This window comes from Muscardinus avellanarius (assembly GCF_963383645.1).
Source record: "Muscardinus avellanarius genome assembly, chromosome: 9".
Lineage (NCBI taxonomy): Eukaryota > Metazoa > Chordata > Mammalia > Rodentia > Gliridae > Muscardinus > Muscardinus avellanarius.
Window position 1 is genome coordinate 109,844,179 of NC_137795.1, and position 20,394 is coordinate 109,864,572.

A 20,394-nucleotide genomic window follows, 5' to 3' on the forward strand; every position below is an offset into this window, starting at 1 on the left:
CGTGTTGTTCCTGGCCACTGTGATGCCATCCACCATAAACTGATGTAGCTGAGGGAGCCCTCCCAAGAGCCAGTGTTGTGCTGTTGGACTTTCAGCCTTTAAAACTGTGAAATGAATAAACCTCTATTGTTTAGAAGTTCCCAGTCACAAACTATTTTGTTATAGTAACAAAAGTAGACTCATACACAGGGTGAAAATGTTCTATACTTTTCCTGTAATGATAGATGGCATATCTATCAAAATACATTTAATGCATATTCTAAATGGTGGAATTATGCTGTATGTAAAATATACTTTAATAAAAGAATGGTTGTACAGGAATAATTTTAATTGGGTAATGACAATGACAGAAGAACTAATATTATATTTGCTTTCCTAAAATAAAGTTTATCAAACCTGAAAAAACATAAAGTCCAACTACATGAAGTGACTTGTGAATAACCAGTAGCAGGCTGTAATGAGAGAAGAGATGAAGTCAGGTACAGTGGCACACACCTGTAATCCAGAGGCTGAGACAAGAGGATCAGAGCCTCAGCAACTAAGAGGCCTTCTGCAACTATTTCAAAATAAAATAGGGATGTCGTGTAGCTCAGAGATACTATGTCCCTGGGTTCAATTCCCAGTACGTATGTACGTGTACACACACACACACACACACACACACACACACACACCAGCAACAGAAAAAAAATGACACGTGAGAGCATTTCCTAACATGCATCGGAGAAAGAGTATTACTAGACTAAATAAAAAGCTTCAGGCTTACTGCTATGAGAAGACAGAAAAGGCTCAACAAGCTGAAAAGGCTAGAAACTGATCACTGTAATAAGGGGAGCCCCAAATCATTGTTACACCCCTAAAATGTACATTTACAGTGAGACTCTAAGTAGCTCTAGGGAAAACAACTAAACTACTGAAAGAATGAAGTGGAGATTTCACATGTTGCCAAATAACTGGAGTTATGATGCATTCTAGAATGTAAATCAAGTTTAATAATCTGCTCAGAATAAATCTTGACACTGACTAGAAAATAATAGAACCTAGCATCTGTACCTTGTCATCTGCAATGCTCCACAGATAATTTAAAAATTGTAGACAAATGAAGAAAACGGGATCCGCCAGGAAGGAAAAAACATTCAACACAAAATGGCAAGAAGGGTAAAGACAATAAAACAGCTTAGAGACATATACATACAAAAATGGGGCAAGCTGGGCATGGTGACCCACGCTTGTGATCCCAGCATTCAAGAGGCAGAGACAGGAGAACTGTGGTTCTAGGACAGCCTCAGCTACTTAGTGAGGCCCTTTGCGACTCAATGAGACCCTGTTTCAAAATAAAGAATAAAAAATAGGGCTGGATGTGTAGCTCGGTGGTATAATTCCATCCCCAGTACTGGGGAAAGGGGGGGGGGGCCAGGGAGCCATAATCAGTAACAGCAAGAGACATGAAAATTATAAAATGGAACCTGATGGAAACTCTACAATTAAATGGTATAACAATTTAGGTGGCAATTTCTGCAAATAGGCTTTAAAAGAAATTGTGGTCAAAGAAATGCCTACTCACCTCATAATCAAATTAGTAGCATATCTATTCAGAGGAACTAAAATAAAAATACTAAAAAAGAAACAAAGGTTCAACAATCTGTGACAGTGTCAAGTGCATTGACATGCATGCAATTAGAATTGCAGAAGGGAGAGCCGGGCACGGTGGCGCACAGCTGTAATCCCAGTATTTGGAGGCTGAGAGAGGAGGGTCACAGATTCCAGGACAGCCTCAGCTGCTGCGGCTGGCTTTGAACCATGATCTTCCTCTCTCAATCTTCCAAGTACTGGGACTACAGGTTTGCGCCACCACACACAGCTCAGAAATTTTTTGAATACCAATGACACCACAACAGTAAAATCCTACAACTTACTTCATGCAATCTGTCACAGAAAAAAGGCAAGTCCAGTAAAAATATTATATAAGCCAAGCCTGGTAGCATATGCCTGCAATCTCAGTAGCTGGGAGACTGAGATAAGAGTATCACAGGTTCTTGACCAGTCTCAGAAACTTAGTGAGGCCCTCTGCAACTTAGTGAGGCACTGTTTAAAAATAAAAAATTTTAAAAATAAATTTTGTGTTTACGTTTGGGTCAAATTTCCAAGATATCTCATTATGTATATGCAAATATTGCAAAATCTGAAATCCAAAGTATTTCTGTTCCCAGACTTTGCAAACATGGGGTACTCAACCTGTACTTAGGAATAAATTTAACAAAAGAAGTAACACTGTGAAACAATACCATCTTATTGCAAGTGGAATTCATCTAAGTGAAGGTAGTGAGATCTCACGTTTATGGGTCAGAGACCTCCTGTAAGGGCGACGAGAACCTTCAAACGGATACAGATTTAAAAGAAGGCCAGCAAAATCCTATGTAACTTTTTTGTTAAAAAAGAAATTAACAGACCTTAAGATTCAGATAAAAATTCAAGGGACTCTGAGCTAAAACAACCATCAATAAGGAAAACAAAATTGACAAATTAACATTTGCTATTTTTCAGATTAGTTAACTAGAGTAATCAAGAAGGAAGGTGTTAAAAAGATAAGACGGTCAGTGGAATAGAACTGAAAAGCCCACTGGACATGGTGGCACATGTCCACAATGCCAGCACTTGGGAGGCTGAGACAGGTGAGAGGTCAACCTCAGCAATTTAGCAAGGTCCTCAGCTGTAGGTGTACTCAGAGGTTGGACGCCTCTGGGTTCAATTCCAAGTACCACCACACACACACACACACACACACACACACACACACACACACACACACACACCCATAAAAACGTACCCTTACATTTATGGTTAAGTGGGTTACTGTTGTTGTTTTCTTATTTTCTGTTTTGTGGTGCTGGAAATTGAGCCAAGGGGTGTTTGACATCCAAGCTGACACTTTTTTTTTTTTTTTTTAAATAAGGTGTCGCTAAAGTTGCTGAAAATCTCACTAAGCTGCTGGAACTGTCCGCAGACCTGTGCAATCCTCCTAAGACTCTCAAGTACTGGGATTATAGGCATGTGCCACCATGCCTGGCTTATGATTAAAATTTTTTGACAAGAGCATAAAAAAAAATTCAATGAGGCAAAAGCAGCCTTTCCAACAAATGTTGCTTGGAAAGCAAGATGACCACATGCCTGTAATCTTAGTACCTAGGAGGCTTAGATGTGAAAATCACGGGTTCGAGGTAAGACTGAACAACTTAGCAAGGCTCTGTTTCAAACTAAAAAATAAAAATAGGGCTTAGGATGTAGTTCAGAGGTAGAATGCCCCTGAGTTCAAGTCCCAGCTCAACCAAAAATGTGTGTGTGTGTGTGTGTGTGTGTGTGTGTGTGTGTGTGTGTAATGATGAGGCAGCAAAAAATTGTTTTAAGTCTGAATCCATGAATACACATTATATTAATATTCATGTGACAAAATGGTAAATGAGGCATAAAGCAATTTTGCTACACCAAAATATGGTTTTCTTGAGGAAAAGCAATTCTGTAACAATATAGTTTATAAACTGAGATAACATTTTTTAATGAACACCATTCTTTACATGGGAGAACAACCAATAAACAATGATTAGCAAGGCTTATTTGACAGTTACTTCTTCAAAATTGAATAAAATGAATTGCTCACTTCAAGAAAATCACCTGAGAATATTAGTGGCATATATATATATATATATTTGTGAGTGTGTGTGTGTGGGGGGGTACTTACTAGGGATGAAACCCAATGGATTCTACCTCTGAGCTATACCCACCAGCCCTATTTCTTATAGTCTTTTTGTATTTGAAACAGGGTCTCACTGAGTTGCAGAGGGCCTCACTAAGTAGCTGAAGCTGTCCACGAACTGCGATCCTCCAGTCTCCGCCTCCCGAATGCTGAGATTACAAGCATGCACTACCACGCCCAGGTAATAGTAAAATTTGAAAAGCATATCCACCAATACAAGCTTCACTGCTTGCCAGTATTAAAGAATTTGTATTAAGATAAGTGAACTATGAGAATAATATAACAAGTATAAGTCTATATTTGTTAAAATGTGTCAAAATTTGGAGTATTTAGTTTATTCAATGATCCAATTTTTTCCAAAGATCACTTAATAATGTTATAAAATCACAATGATAAATATCTATTAAAATGACCAAAAAAGTGCCAGGCATGAGGGTGCATGCCTGTAATCCCACTACAATCTCAGTACTTGGGAGGCTGACACAGTACTACCTCAGGTTCCCGACCAGACTTAGCAACTTAGCGAGGCCTTCCACAATTTAGTAAGAGCCTGTCTCAAAATAAAAATAATAAGTTAGTGCTAAGGGTGTAGCTCAGAGGTAGAAAGACCCTGCATTCAATCCCTAGTATCCTTCCCCCAACACACACACACACACACGCACGCACGCACGCACGCACGCACGCACGCACGTTCATTAATAGGGTAGAAGGTAGCAGATTCCATATTGGTCCAAATTAGTTTTCAAAAACTACTTTTCAAGTTATGTTATAAAATCAAATAGGAACATTCATAATTCTAAAATAGCTAATTAAAATATTTTTTATGATATCTTTGTGAGGCTTGGTTTTGTTTATAAACTCTACCAAAAGAACGTATTTCGACACATTAAATATAAAAGTAGATATAAGAATTTGGCTGTCGCATATTAATCCAAACAATACTGTATCAAAATAAGAGTACTATATAAAGCTATCCTGGGACCAAAAGTTGGAGAACATTGACATATGATATATAGATAGGAATGGAACTGTTGAGTCCCTAAGACAGGTGTCTCTTCAACGTGACTACATAATTACACACGTTTCCTATGTGAATGTTTCGATAATTATGTTCTCAAACACGTTGCATAAGGTTACCCACTAGACCAAACCAAGCCAACATTCACTGCAATCAAAGCCAACTTGCACCAATCTAAGAGGTGCTATTCTATCCCACTATAGTTTCACATTTGCATTCCATAATTACTACCTGGGCTGTGAACCTTTTCATATGTTTACCGAATTGTCTCTTTAGTGAAATTCTCCATTCATGTCTTCTGCCCATTTCCTTACTGGCTCATCTTTAACTTAGTGATGTACACATCTAGAATCTATTTCTCTTTTACTGCCACTATTTTCTTCCTCTCTAGTGTTTATACTCTTACGGGTTTTTTGTTTGTTTGTTTTTTGGTGGTCCTGGGGATGGAACCCAGAGGCCTTCTACCTCCGGCTACACTCCCAGACCTATTTTATATTTTATTTGGAAACAAGGTCTCTTAAGTCAGCTGAGGCTGGCTTAGAACCTGTGCGATCCTCCTGTCTCAGCCTCCCAAGAGTGGGGATTACAAGCGTGCGCCACCATGCCTGGCCTGTTTGTTTTTTGTTTTTGTTTCCTGATCCTGGCGATTAAATCCAAGGACTTGTGTTAGACAAGTACACTGGAACTGAGCCATATAACAAGCCCTTAAGGGCTTATTTTTGGGTTTTTTGTTTGTTTGGGTTTGTTTTTTTTTTGTTGTTGTTGTTGTTGTTGTTTTGTACTAGGGATTGAACCTAGGAGCATTCTACCTTCGAGCCGTATTTAATTTTATTTAGAAACAGGGTCTCGCCAAGTTGCTGAAGGTGTAGTTAAGTTGCTAAAGCTGGATTCAAACTGTAATTCTCCTGTCTCAGCCTCCCAAATACTAGGATGATATGCAAGTGCCAGCACACCTGGCTTCCCTTCTAATTTTTTTTTACTAAAAGTTGTTTTACTAATGTAGTTGAATTATTCAATATTCTTTACAATCAATGCTTTCTGTCTCTTCAGAATTCTACTATATTATCTTTTCTAAATTGTATAATTTTATGTGGAAATAAAAACAGCCAAACAAAACCTGAAGATATTTTCCTATTGTTGGTTCTTTGGCTTGATTTTTAGTACTTTAATCTTATCTTCTAGTATGCCTGGTAATTTCTCATTTCTAGCTGGCTTTCATTGTAGAGATATTTTGAAGCACTGGATAATGCTACTTTCTACAAGAAATTTTTTATTTATTCTTCAGATAGGCACTTAGGCTAAAGAAGATCACTTTAGTTCAATGTGTTTAGGAGCTAATTTGAAGCTGGGTTTCAAGTCTTTTTGAAGACAGGTATTTTTTCCCCAGTTTTCCCTTATTTCTAGGATGTTGCCAGAGATCAATAAACTTTTTCTGAAAAGGGCCAAATAATAACTATTTTAGGCTTTGTAGGATGAGAGACAAAATCAAGGATATTATACAAGTACTTGTTCAACAAGAAAGAAAATTAATTTTCCAAGTTTATTTAAAATTATTCAAAATATAATTAGAGTATAACTTTTTACTTTTTAAATGAAAACAGTACAACTTGGGGGGCACATATATAACATTTCACATAATTGGAGTTCACAGCCATTTTTCCATATCATCAGAATTGATTGCCTATCTCTACCTATTCGACGTCAGCCTCACTGGCTTAAGAGACCCTGTTTTCAAAAACAAAAAGTATAAAATAGGTCTGGGAGTGTAGCCTGGAGGTAGAAGGGCTTCCAGGAACCCCAGTACCACCAAAAAAAAAAAAAAAATCAGTGTGGAGACTCCTTAGAAAACTGGGAATAGATTCACTGTATGATCTGGCTCTACCACTCCCGGGTATCTTTCCAAAGGGGTTGAAATCAAGAGAACTACAGTAACATACGCATACCCACGTTCATAGCAGCACAATTCATAACAGCCAAAATATGGAACCAACCTAGGTCTCCATTAATAGATGAATGGATTACAAAATTGTGGGAAATACACACAATGGAATTCTACTCAGCAATAAAGAAGAACAAAATCATGTCATTCGCAAGAAGATGGAAAGACCTGGAAAAAAATTAATGTCAAGTGAGATCAGCCAAGGATTGAAAGAGAAGGGACATGTGTTTTCTCTAATATGCTCAAACTAGAGAATACTGGGCATACCAGAGGGACTCTAGATAATGGAGGGGAAACTATGGAAGGACAGGAGAGGAAGAAGGCCGAGACTGATTCATGAAGAGGCTACATCCAAATATGTGTAAAAGTATGAATGTAGCATGGTCAGCCTGGACACTCATTGTTGGGAGGGGAAAGGGGGAAGCAGGGTGGGGGGGACACCAAGCACTATCTGAATATATGCCATTTTCAATATGATCCACATAAAAATAAAAAATACTAACCTAAGACACTCAACAAAAGAGCTACTCTTGCTGAAAGGAGTGGTAAACGAGCTAACTTTCTGTGGGCGCTTATCTTCAGCTGCCATATAAACCTGTCAACACTGGTAAGTGTTTCTCCTATTTAGCTAACAAGTCATTTAGACACCTACCTTAACTGTAACCTAATTTTCACTGCTTATTTTTATGAAACCTGCTGTGACACTTTTCTGCACTATTCCTTCTGTTCACTACATTTCTGTGATCTGAAACTGATGTGAGGAATACTCAGTATGGTATTGTTAACATGCATTACACTCTGAACATAGCTGTAGTGTTCCTGCATAACAAATGCAATGCGCCATCTAACTGAATAACAAAATCCACTCTGCTATGCCTCAAATATAAGCATACTTTCTTGTTTTAACCTGAGAATCATGGACTGGTCATAAAAGAAGTAAGATGCCAGGGCAGTACATGTGGCACTCAAAAACTGACCAACTCAGCCAGGCGTGGTGGCGCACGCTTGTAATCCCTGCGCTTGGGAGGCCGAGACAGGAGGATCTCCCAGGTTCGAAGCCAGCCTCAGCTACTTAGTGAGGCTCTCAGCAACTTAGTGAGACCCTGTTTCCAAATAAAATATAAAATAGGTCTGGGAGTAGAGCCCGGAGGTAGAGAGCCCCTGGGTTCCACCCCCAGTACCACCAAGGAAAAAAAAAAAAAAAACCTGACCAACTCTAACACATCACTGTGATATACATGGTCTGCCGAGCGGCATTTAAAAGTACATGTGATCTCTGCAGCAACAACTCAAGCCTGACGCTGCAGTTCGGCAACCATTTGCAGGTAAATGGGAATGAAAGTAAACGAGTGTGGCTTTGTTCTAACAAAACTTTATTTTGGGATACTAGTAGCTGAATTTCGTGTGATTTTCATGTGTAATAAATATTGCCCCTTTTCCCACAACATTAAAGGTATAAGCAACCAGTGAACCAGATTTGACTCTGAGCTGTCACATGCTGAAACGGCTTACCTTCAGGGGCCCAATGCAAGGCTGGAGTATGTAATGCATCCAAAACCATCTTTGCTTCTTTCTCATCTCTGTGGCCAGACATAAACTCTATAGTTTTCTGCCTCCTGGATGTTTTTAAGAACAGAACAAATGCCTCCAGGGTAAAGTCACCCACAGTCTGACCTGTGCAAACCCTTCTATTGGAGCTCTCGTTACCTCAAGTCCTTACTATTATGCGAGTTTTCTTCTGCATTGAATATTTATTTGTAAAAAGTACCTTACAAGGCATGGTGGTGCATGCCTATAATCCCAGTACTTGGGAGGATCACAGAGTTCAAAATCAGCCTTACTACATTAACAAGATGCCCAGCAACCTAGCAAAGCTGTTTCAAAACAAAAAAATTGGAGACAGGTGTGGTGGCGCACGCTTGTTATCCCAGTACTTGGGAGTCTGAAACAGGAAGATCGCATGTTCATGGCCAGCCTCAGCTACATAGTGAGGCCCCCTGCAACTCAGTGAGACCCTGTCTCCAAATGAAGAATTAAAAATAGGGCTGGGGGTGTAGCTTGAAGGAAGAATAACTCTGGGTCCCACTGCCAGTACTGCAAAAAAAATAAATAAATAAAAGGAGGCTTGAGCTGGGTGTGGTGGCGCACGCTTGTAATCCTGCGCTTGGGAGGCAGAGACAGGAGGATCACACAGGTTTGAAGCCAGCCACGCTGGCTTAAGAGACCCTGTTTCCAAATAAAAATATAAAAAATAGGTGTCTGGGAGTGTAGCCCGGAGGTAGAAGGGTTTCCGGGAACCCCAGTACCACCAAAAAATAGGGAGGGGGGCGGCTGGAGCCAGCCTTTGGTGGCACATGCTTGTAATCCCAGCATTTGGGAGGTAGAGACCAGAGGATCGCGGTTCAAAGAAAGACTCAGCTACTTGGTGAGGCCCTTCGCAACTCAGTGAGACCCAGTTTCAAAAATTAAAATAAATAAATAAATAAATAAAAAGGGTTTGGAAATGTAGTTCAGAGGTAGAGTGCCCCTGAGTTCAACCCAGCACCATCAAATAAATAAAAAATTATGCCGGGCGTGGTGGCGCACGCTTGTAATCCCCGCGCTTGGGAGGCTGAGACAGGAGGATCACATGGGTTCGAAGCCAGCCGCAGCTACTCAGTGAGGCTTCCAGCAACTTAGTGAGACCTTGTTTCCAAATAAAATATAAAAAAGGTCTGGGAGTATAGGCCGGAGGTAGAAAGCCTCCGGGTTCCACCCCCAGTACCACCAAAAAATAAAAAAAAGAAAAGAAAAAAAAGAAAGAAAAAAATTAAAAAAAAATCTCTATGTAGCTGTTTTAATTTCTCTCTGTGAAGGCCTGCCCTGGTCTAGTCCACGTCCTCTGCTATAGGCTGAAATGAGCATCAAGCTACAGTAGCACCACAGCACGGCATTATCACTGGAACACACACTGTACAACTGCAGTGAAGTGGGGAGCCTAGAAATGGCGCACGGCAGGCATCTGTTAGGTCATAGAGGTTATGTTTCAAACAGAAAAAGGAAAGAAGTTCAATAAATGGTAATAACTAAAATAGGCTATGTATTTGAAAAGATTCCTTTATCATAAATAAAAACTTCAAATGGACAGAGTATGTACATATTAGTGCATATTAGTACATATTAGTCTACAGAAATAAATTTTTGAAACATATTTTCAGGATATATTAGAAACTGTTGAAAGATTTTAAGTTCTGAAATAAATATATTACTGTTACCAGAGTTCCTTGGCCAGAGGTCCAAGTCTAGGGCAAAAGAAATCATGCCCAGCCACTTGCCCAAAACACAAAGGGAAAAGGTAATCATGGTATCCCCAGCTCTATTTTATTTATTTGGAAACAGTTTCATAATGCTGCTGAGAGACTCACTAAGTTGTAAGGCTGAACTCAAACCTGTGATCCTCCTATCTCAGCCTCCCAAGTACTGGGACTGCAGTGTACACCACCACACCTGGCTTTGTTCTTAAGAGCAGACACTAAGAAAATGAGGAAAGCTGCACGTGTGCAGGGAAGTCTGTTCATTGTATGCCAGAATGTCCTCAATCCCAGAGTGCCTTTCAGGTGATGGCTTGGTCTATTATGGGGGATTTCTAAATGTACTAGAAACAAATACATTAAACCCAATGTGTATAAATTATAGTTCTGTGAATCTGGGGCCTAGTTTCTGCTTTATTGGCTATATTATTGGTACATTACTTGACTAGTAATAAATACTTAACTAATGAATACAGTGTTATTTTCACTGGAGAAATGAATGTCCCTGGATTCAATCTCCAGCACAAAAAATAAAATTATTATTATTATTTTATTTATTTATTTATTTATTTATTTATTGGTGGTACAGAGTTCCTGGAAGCCCGTCTACCTCCGGGCTACACTCCCAGACCTATTTTATTTTTATTTGGAAACAGGGTCTCCTAAGCCAGCTCAGCTGGCTTCGAACCTGTGCGATCCTCCTGTCTCCGCCTCCCAAGCGCGGGGATGACAAGCGTGCGCCACCACGCCCAGCCAAAATAAAATTATTTTTATGAGATGAAATCTTCAGAAAACATTTTACATATCTATAATTTCTTATTATTCTCTGCCCTCCACATCTAACATCCAAAAGATGACAGTATCAATGAACACCACTAGCTTCATGGCACTTTTCTTTGCTTTCATTGGAAATAGGGTCTTACTAAGGTGCTCAAGATCTTTCAGTCTCCCAAGTACTGAGATGACAGGCATTTGCCACTATGCCCAACAAAATCATTTCTTTAACCCAAATTTATTTAAAACTAAAATGACTTAAATCTGGACATGGATGTGCAAGCCTGTCATCCTAGCACTGATGAGACAGAAGGATCACCGGTTTGAGGACAGCCTCAGCAAGCTGTGAGACTTTCATTAATCTAGTGAGAATCTATTTCCAAACAAAAAATAAAATAGGGTTAGGAGTGTAGCCCAGAGGTAGAATGCCTCTGGGTTCCATCCCCAGTACCCAAAAAAAAAAAAAAAAAAAAATCATTTAAAAATTGATGATTTTTTAGAAAAGTCTAAGACCAAGGAAACTATGTTTTAAAATAGGCATATGCACTTGGTAGGCTGAGACAGGAGGATCGCACAGGTTCGAAGCCAGCCTCAGCTACTCAGTGAGACCCTGTTTCCAAATAAAGTATAAAATAGGTCTGGAGTATAGCCCGGAGGTAGAAAGCCTCTGGGTTCCACCCCCAGTACCACCAAAAAATAAAATAAAATAATAAAAATAAAATAGGCATATGATGTTATCAATAATATGCATAAGCTAGGGAGCAATTGGGATACAAGAGGGACTCCAGATAATGGAGGAGAAAGCTCAGTGGAGCCAGGAGGCTGAGACAGGAGGACCGCACAGGTTCAAAACCAGCCTCAGCTACTAAGTGAGGCTCTCAGCAACTCAGTGAGACGCTGTTCCCAAATAAAATACAAAATAGGTCTGGGAGTATAGCCGGAGGTAGAGAGCCTCTGGGTTCCACCCTGAGTACCACACACACACACACAAAGATCAAGTTGGCAGGGCAGAAACAAACAAACAAACAAACACAATGACTTCCTAGTTACTCCACTCATCCTACTTATTCTCCAATTATTCTGTACATGTGCTGTTCTTCCAAAATCCATATGCCCTTCCATTTTAAAACCTTGTTCAAGTTGGCCCTTGGTCTAAAATCATTACATTAATATACTGAAACTTACCCACTACTAGTGGGACTGTAAATTAATACAACCACCACAAAAAAACAGTATGGATAATCATCACAGTCTGCACACTTGCACGCCCAATGTTTAGAGAGATACATGTGTGCATACCTGTGCTTACCGCAGTGTCATTCACAATAGCAAAGTTCCAGAAGCAGCATGGGTGTCCATCACAGATGAATGGAATGAATGAAGACGTGGTATACAAATACAAAGGAGTGTTACCCAGCAACAAACAATAAAATTATTTGAAGAAAAATGGATGATGTTATGCAAAAGAAGCCAGACTCTGAAAGCCAGGGGTCATATGTTTTCTCTTATATGTGAAAACTAGAGAGACAACAAAGGAAAGAAAGGAGGAGGGGAGGGTAATGTCATGAAAATAGAAATAGTACCACCAGTAAACTAGGGGTATGACTGGGAAATAAAACTGACCAAATAACTTATGTGTATGCACAAATATGTAACCATAAGTTTCACTACTACATGAAATCATAATGCACAAATTGGAAGACATCTGGCTGGATCGTATGGTAAGTTCGTTCCCATTATTCTGAAGATTCTCCATACTGTTTTCCAAAGCGGTTGCACTAATTTGTAATCCCACCAACAGTGTATTGGAGTTCCCAGTTCTCCACATCCTTGCCAGCATTTGTTGTGTTTTGAATGGTTCTGGGCATCTACCCATAGCTGCACAACTCACCATTGCCAAACTATGGCACCAGCCAAGATGTCCATCAACAGATGAAATGATTACAAAACTATGGAATATATACAGAATGGAATTCTACTCAGCCATAAAGAGGAACAAAATTATGTCATTTACAGGGAAATAAATGGAACTGGAGAGCATTATGCTAAGTGAGATTAATCAGTCACAAAAAAGAAATCTGCTCTAATATGCAGAAGTTAGGGAGAAAATGGGCCATAGGGGAACCCTAGACAAAGGAGAAACTATAGATGAGCAAGTAAGACGACCTAATTGAGGGGTACGGGAGGGGGGAGGGAACTTCTCTAGTGTACATGATGCACATTTACAAACATGAGAAGGAGAAAGGGGAGAGAGTGAGCTGGGAACTGAGGAAGGGCTGACCGGGTGCTGTGTGCACGCGTGCCTCTACCATCTTGGACTCCATTAAGATGTACGACTACAATGCAACAATAAAAAACTTAAAAAAAAAGACTTCAGGCACAAAATCAGTAATACAATGAAATGAGATTATGACAGGAGATGAGGGTGGAGAAAACATAAGAGTTTATCAATTCTGAGTGAGGAGAGAATAAATAATTTTTAACATTTTTATAATAAAACTGTGAATATCTTTTTATTGGGAGGTAGGTCTGGGTTGGAAGCCAGGCGCATTTGAACTCCAAGCTACACCCCCTGCCCTATTTTGTATTTTTATTTTGAAACAGAGTCTCACTAAGTTGCAGAGACCCTCACTAAGTAGCTGAGGCTGTCTGCAAACCGCAATCCTCTGGTCTCAGCCTCCTGAATGCTGGGATTACAAGCGTGCGCCACCACGCCCAGCTAAAACTCTGATTATCTGATTCAGAACTACTGAGAAGAGCTGGATCACAGTTTGCGAAGAGCCTCAGCTACTTAGTGAGGCCCTCTGCAACTTAGTGAGACCCTGTTTCAAAATAAAGAATAAAAAATAGGGCAGGTGGTATAGCTCGAAGGTCGAATGCCCCTGGGTTCCAGCCCCAGACACTTAAAAAAAAAAAAAAGAAAAGGAACTACTTAGAAGAATAGAAATATGTTAAGGAGTTTGAGGATTCTTTCTTTTGGGGAACAAAACAGGGAATATAGAAGAAAGGGGCTTTAGATAAATAAACTGATTAAACACCCACAGCATACAAAGTTAAGGTATTCCCTTGGTAATAGGCAAATTATCCAGATTTCCAAGATCATAACAGTACTCTCAAAGATCCACAGAGGAAATTAAAAGAGAAACACCATTATCTTTCCTGAAACATTTCATGGTTTGATTTAATCTTCTACCAAGGAACAGATAAATTCTCTTTGGAGAAAGTGAAAATAATATGAAAGAAATTTGGGGGGGGATTGCTTGGTAAAGAATGTTAATTATCATGGATCATAGGAGGAACTCTAGATGAAGGAAATCTTATAGAGGAGCAAACAAGACAACCTAAAGGAGGAGAAAGGAGGGGGAAAGAGGAAAATATCTAAAGCACACACACAAGTTTTTTACCCCAATATGATGTATAAATATAATGCACCAATAAAAATTTTTTTAAAAAGAATGTTAATTATCAATTGAGGAAACTATGCTAAACATATTAGTTTTAAAACGCAATAGTAGTGTCAATTAAATAACAACTATTCAACCACAGCACTACTGACACATCTTGGGCTGGCTAACTCTTGGGGGCAAGAGGATTTTCATCACAGAGTGCTCAGCAGCATCCCCGCCCTCTATCCTCTACATGCCCAAAGGACACATCTCACCACTGAAGCTCAGTTTTCTTTTATTTATTTTTTGGTGGTGCTGGGGGTGGAACCCAGAGGCTTTCTACCTCCAGGCTATACTCCCAGACCTTTTTTATATTTTATTTGGAAACAGGGTCTCACTAAGTTGCTGAGAGCCTCGCTAAGTAGCTGAGGCTGGCTTTGAACCCGTGCGATCCTCCTGTCTCAGCCTCCCAAGCACGGGGATGACAAGCGTGTGCCACCACGCCCGGCTTGAAACTCAGTTTTGCCCTTCAGTAGAAAATTCCATTCATTTTCACATCTACACCTGAAGTGATTCTCTTGAATTGCAGGTTTTATGTACAAGACAGAAAATGATAAAGCAAAACAGGATTTTCCAAGCCTCATGGTGCTTACAATCTTCATTAGGAAGATCAATAGACGAAGACTCACATGAACAAACATGAATTTACAAGGGGATAAACATTCCGCTGAGAATGTAAAATGAAAATGCATATTAACATATTTCTTAAGACATGCACCATCAAAAATGTTAGGGACTACTAATAGGCAATGTGGGACACACCTGTAACCAACCCCAGTACATGGAAAGCTAAGACAAGGAGGAGCGCGCAGGTTCAAGAACAGCCTTACTAATTTAGCAAGGCCCCGTTTCAAAATCAAAAACCAAAAAGCGCTGGGACTGAGGATATAACTCAGAAGCAGAATGCTCATGACTTTACATCCATACTTTTGATTCTATTCAAATGCCAAAGTTCATTTATTTAGGCTTTCCTAACAGGAGCTCCTTTGTTAACACTGAGAAACTTAATTCTTATAGTCTATAAAATATTTACCTATTTGTCCTCTTACATTATACACATAAAAGATTTTTAATGCGAGCCCATATTCCTATGAGAAATACATTACTACCAAATTACAACACATTTTACGGTTCTCCGTCTTTGCTTCGTGTTATCTAACCAAGAGATTTATTTTCTGCTACTCTTTTCCTCCACATTATCTTCAGTGTGAATTCTGCTAATCCGTTTAATTCCCATTGTCCTGGTTGGTGGTAACTGCTTTTGTTGGGGGGGGGGGCATTTTTATTGTTCTAAGAGTCAGTATAACAGTAACAACAACAGAAAACTGACAATGTCACTCATGTTCCATCCCTGCTACTCGGATCTGCCTCCCTTCTTTCAGCTTTTCTCACTTCCCATCAGTAATCATCTCTTTAGTTTCTGGCCTATCCTTCCATTATTTCTTTTCTATAATTAAGTACACATATGCGTATTTTCTTATATTTCTGTTTTCATACTTAATAACGGGTACCACAGATCAGTGTTTCCACTTTTTACTTAATAGAAACCACTCCGCATCAACTCATAGAAATATTCTTCAGCTGATTTTATAGCTACACAGTATACCATTGTATAGTTATGCTATAGTTTATTTAATCATTTAAATAAACTAAGTTTGTGGGCATTGAGGTTGTTTCTAACACACTGCAAATAAACAATGCTCTAATGAGTAACTGTTAACTGTACATGTTCCTCGTGGCAATTCAGGATAAATTTCTAGAAGGATCAAAGGGTAAACGCGCATCCCATGTGTTAAGATCTAAACTCCTTCAGAATCCTTTGTACTTAGCTGCAGCCTCATCAGCAAAGTATGAGGGTAACTACTTCCCCAAAGCCTCATCAAGGGATATGCTATTACTAAATTTTGAAACTTTATCAGTAAGACAAATCTACCTTTCCTGGGGACAAAGTTCTAACTGAATGAATGGTATAGTCTGTACTTACCAGGGGGGAAAGCAATAGAAATAGCAATAAAATACGGGCACTACTCGTAAGGTTTGAGTGACGGAATCTAACAGAATGGCAAAAGGTGAGCAGGGCTGCTACTGGTTCCTTGGAGACTCAACACCTATCTCCAGCAAGCAGTCTATCGGTACTCAGCGCGCTAGGGGCCACTGAGAACTGACGCCGGGACAAAGAGGGATGCAGGTCTCACAAAGACTTTATATCATTTCTTTTCCATGGATAAGGTATGGCCTGGGTCTCTGAATGCCATTTAAATATTAAGCATTAAACATCTAAAGAGCAAAAATGAGCCAGGCATGGTGGCACACGCTTGTAATCCCGGTACTTGGGAGGCTGAGACAGGAGGAGCGCAGGTCCAAGGCCAGCTTCAGTACGTAGTGAGACTCTCAGCTGGCATGACCCTGTCTCAAAACGGAATAGGGCTGGGGTGCAGCTCAGAGGCTGAGTGCCCAAAGCCACACCAAAGTAAATAAATGAATAAAAATAAAGAGCAAAAGCGATACCATGTGCCCAGGACAGAGGAGACAAGCACTCTTTTAACTATCCTCTTAGCAGACAGACAGAAAACCTATTAGTACATACAACCTTGTTATGATGATAAATATAAATATACACACATCTACATTTATCATAATAAACACCACCATGAATTTCTCCTAACTTCTCTGGTTGTAGTCCAAAACCACAAAGTTCATTTTAGCCTTTGTACACTGTCCTACCTATAATACTTTCAGTGTCACAAAATAACCTCAAACTACTTTTAAAGTAGTCAACAAAAGAGAAGGTTCTCAATAACCTATCAAGTCTTAATGTGGCCAAGTCAGTAATTCAGACGGGGCAGTGTACTATTATGTAACAGACTACATTACCTAATGGCCTACTGGGCAGATTAAACCTGGGGGTGGCCTAACACTGAGCTATGTAGCCAGCCTGTTTTTATTTTCAAATTTTATAATTTGAAACAGGGTATAGTCCGGCATGTTGCAGCACGCTTATAATCTCAGTACTTGGGAAACTGAGACAGGAAGGTCACAGGTTCGAAGCCAGCCTCAGCAATTTAGTAAGGCTGCAGCAACTTAGCAAGACCCTTTTTCCAATTAAAAATTAAAATAGGTCTGGGAGGGTAGCCTAGACATAGAAGGCCAGGGTTCCATCCTAATTCCATCAAAAAACAAAGAGGGAGAGGGAGAGGGAGAGGGAGAGGGAGAGGGAGAGGGAGAGGGAGAGGGAGAGTCAGGAAGGGGAAAAAAGAAAAAGAAACAGGGTAACACTACATTGCCGGTCTCACTAAACTACAGGGCTGGCTTGAACCTAAGATCCCGGTCTCAGCCAGACGTGGTGGTGCAGAACTGTAATGTCAGTACTAGAATGCCTCTGGGTTCAATCCTTATACCCCCCACCCTATACTTTATTCTTTATTTTGAAACAGGGTCTCACTAAGTTGTGGAGAGCCTCGCTAAGTAGCTGAGGCTGACTGCAAATCGTGAACCCTGGTCTCAGCCTCCCGAATGCTGGGATTTCAAGTGTGCGCCACCACGCCCGGCTTCATATCATTTTTTTATGGTGGAAATTTCTAGGAGTGGTTTCTGTTTAGTGTTTTGTTTTGTTTTTTGTCCTGGGGGTGGAATCTAGGAACATTCACACTCCCTGCCCCCCCCTTTTTTATTGTTTTGATAGAGTATACTCTCACTAAATTACCACACTCTAGCCTCAAACCAGTGATCCTCCTGTCTAAGCCTCCCAAGTACTGGGATTATAGGCATGCATCACCATAGCCGGCTGAAAATGTCTAGTTTTAATGTTCCTTTAGATGGGCTATCCTAACTCGTCAAAAACCAAAGAGAATTTATAGATAATAAAGCAGTTTCACTTTATAGTTTGTTCCCTCTTCGAGATGTAAGGTAACTGTCCTATTTATCTTTGTGATTGCTCCACAATTACATGAAAATGACAGTGAACTGTTTGTAAGAACTGGCAGACGGTGTGTGCCCATGACTTCAGGATACCACAAAGACTCACTGAACTGCCAACTGGACTAGAAGTGTTTTAGTCAATGTTTAAAATATTAAACAGTTAAATCTACATGTGGACTAAATATGTGAAAATTATATCTTATTTTAAATCTTTATCAAATAGTTTCATCTTAAAAATTGAGTTACCATGCCGGGCGTGGTGGCGCTTGGGAGGCGGAGACAGGAGGATCGCGCAGGTTCGAAGCCAGCCGCGCTGGCGTAAGAGACCCTGTTTCAAAAATATAAAATAGGTCTGGGAGCGTACCCCGGAGGTAGAAGGGCTTCCAGGAACCCCAGTACCACCAAAAAAAAAAAAAAAAAAAAAAAAATTGAGTTACCACACTGATGTAAAAGCAGTTAGTAATTCCAATTTCTAAAAACATTTATTTTTTACTTAGATGTAAAATATTTAAAATTCAAGTTTATTGAGTAACTTATACTATATTCTTGTGGTATATACAAATTACTCAATATAAATTACTCATTTTCTATTCTGAGGGCCTTTCCATAATAGCAATCATTTAATAAATAATTCTGAAAATGAATCTTCAAATTAAATAAAGCAAATGTTGCACACTGTGGTTTAAAAACTGATTTCTATTACTTACTTCAGTGCTCCCTGAGACAACAGCTTTGTCCACGTTCACTGATAAGGGCTCCTCCACTTGGCACACTCCCAGTGACCACTCCACACAGCGGCGATGCGCCCAACAAGTGCCTTGAATGGGAGGAGTGGGAATGAGCAAGTGAGTAAACATCAAGGACATCAGTGCAGATACGGGGAGGCGCAGGGCTCCAAGTACAACGCCAATGTGTAAGCAAACAACGACATCCTGCGTCTCTGGTGCCCTCCAGCAGTCCTCAGACCACGGGGCAGCCTGTGGCCTGGCAACACTAATGTCAATCTGCTACTTGTTAGAAACGCAGAATCTCAGACCACAACTGACGAAATGAACCAAAAATTCCTGCAGCAAGGCCCAGTGATATGTGCTTTCACAAGTCTTCCAGGTGATTTTGATGTACCAAATGAAGTTTGGAAAATGCCAAATTAGTGACTTTCTTCAAATAAATTTAAGTCCTAGACATTTTATTTAAATGTTTTATTTGATATCTTTATATAATACAAAAGGGACTTTATTTAATACTTTGTTGATGACAAAGGAGATGTATGAAAAATTAATGAAACAAACACGCCTACTCCTTTCCGTCCCAAGGAGGGCACTCATCAGTCTCAGTAACAACTCAGTCATTAAATTCCCCACCAAGGCCGGGCATGGTGGCACTGGTTTGTAATCTGAGCATTCAGGAGGCTGAGACAGGAGGATCACAGTTTGTGGACAGCCTCAGCTACTTAGGGAGACCCTTCACAACTCAGTGAGACCCTGTTTTAAAAAAATTAAAAGACTAACAAATAGGACCAGGGGTGTAGCTCGGAGGTAGAACACCCCTGGGTTCCATTCCAAGTACCACAAAAATAAATAAATAAATAAATAAATAAATAAATAAATAAATAAATAAATAAATTCCCTATCAGGTAGCATTTAAGCCACTATCAATCAATCCGCAGTATATGTGTAGAACGAGATTTACTTAAAACTGCCAATGGCACAATATCATAAGTATGAGTTATGCTGTTATTTAAAAAAAAAAAAAAAGAACCCTGGAAGCCAGGCATGGTGGCACACGCCTGAGTCAAGAGGATCGCGGACAGCCTCAGCTACTTAGTGAGGCCCTTTGCAACTCAGTGAGACCCTGTTATAAAAATAGGGCCAAGGTATAGTTTGGAGGTAGAATATCCCTGAGTTCCATTCCCCAGTACCTTAAAAAAAAAAAAAAAAAAAAAAAAAACAAAGAGGTCAGGCATGGTGGTGCACAATTATAATCCCAGCATTCAGAAGGCAGAGACCGGAAGACCGAGGTTCGGACAGCCTCAGCTACTTACTGAGGTTCTCTGCAACTCAATGAGACCCTGTTTCAAAAGATATAAAGACTAAGCTGGGCATAATGGCACACGCTTGTAATCCCAGCATTCGGGAGGCTGAGACCAGAGAACTGCAGTTTGTGCACACCCTCAGCTACTTACTGAGGTTCTCTGCAACTCAGTGAGGCCCTGTTTCAAAATAAAGAATGAAAAATAGAGCAGAGGTATATCTCAGAGC

The 20,394-nt window shown here is 39.9% G+C and overlaps 1 protein-coding gene across 1 annotated transcript in view; it reads right to left on the minus strand.

Moving 5' to 3' along the window:
• Positions 1-20,394, minus strand: part of KMT2C (lysine methyltransferase 2C) — a gene marked incomplete at both ends in the record, with an annotated part of 244,663 nt that overhangs the window by 144,235 nt on the left and 80,034 nt on the right. Inside the window, one exon of the mRNA XM_080701295.1 lies at positions 18,844-18,953. Within this exon, the coding sequence (XP_080557421.1) occupies positions 18,844-18,953 (110 nt within the window). The remainder of the gene's footprint in view (positions 1-18,843; positions 18,954-20,394) is intronic.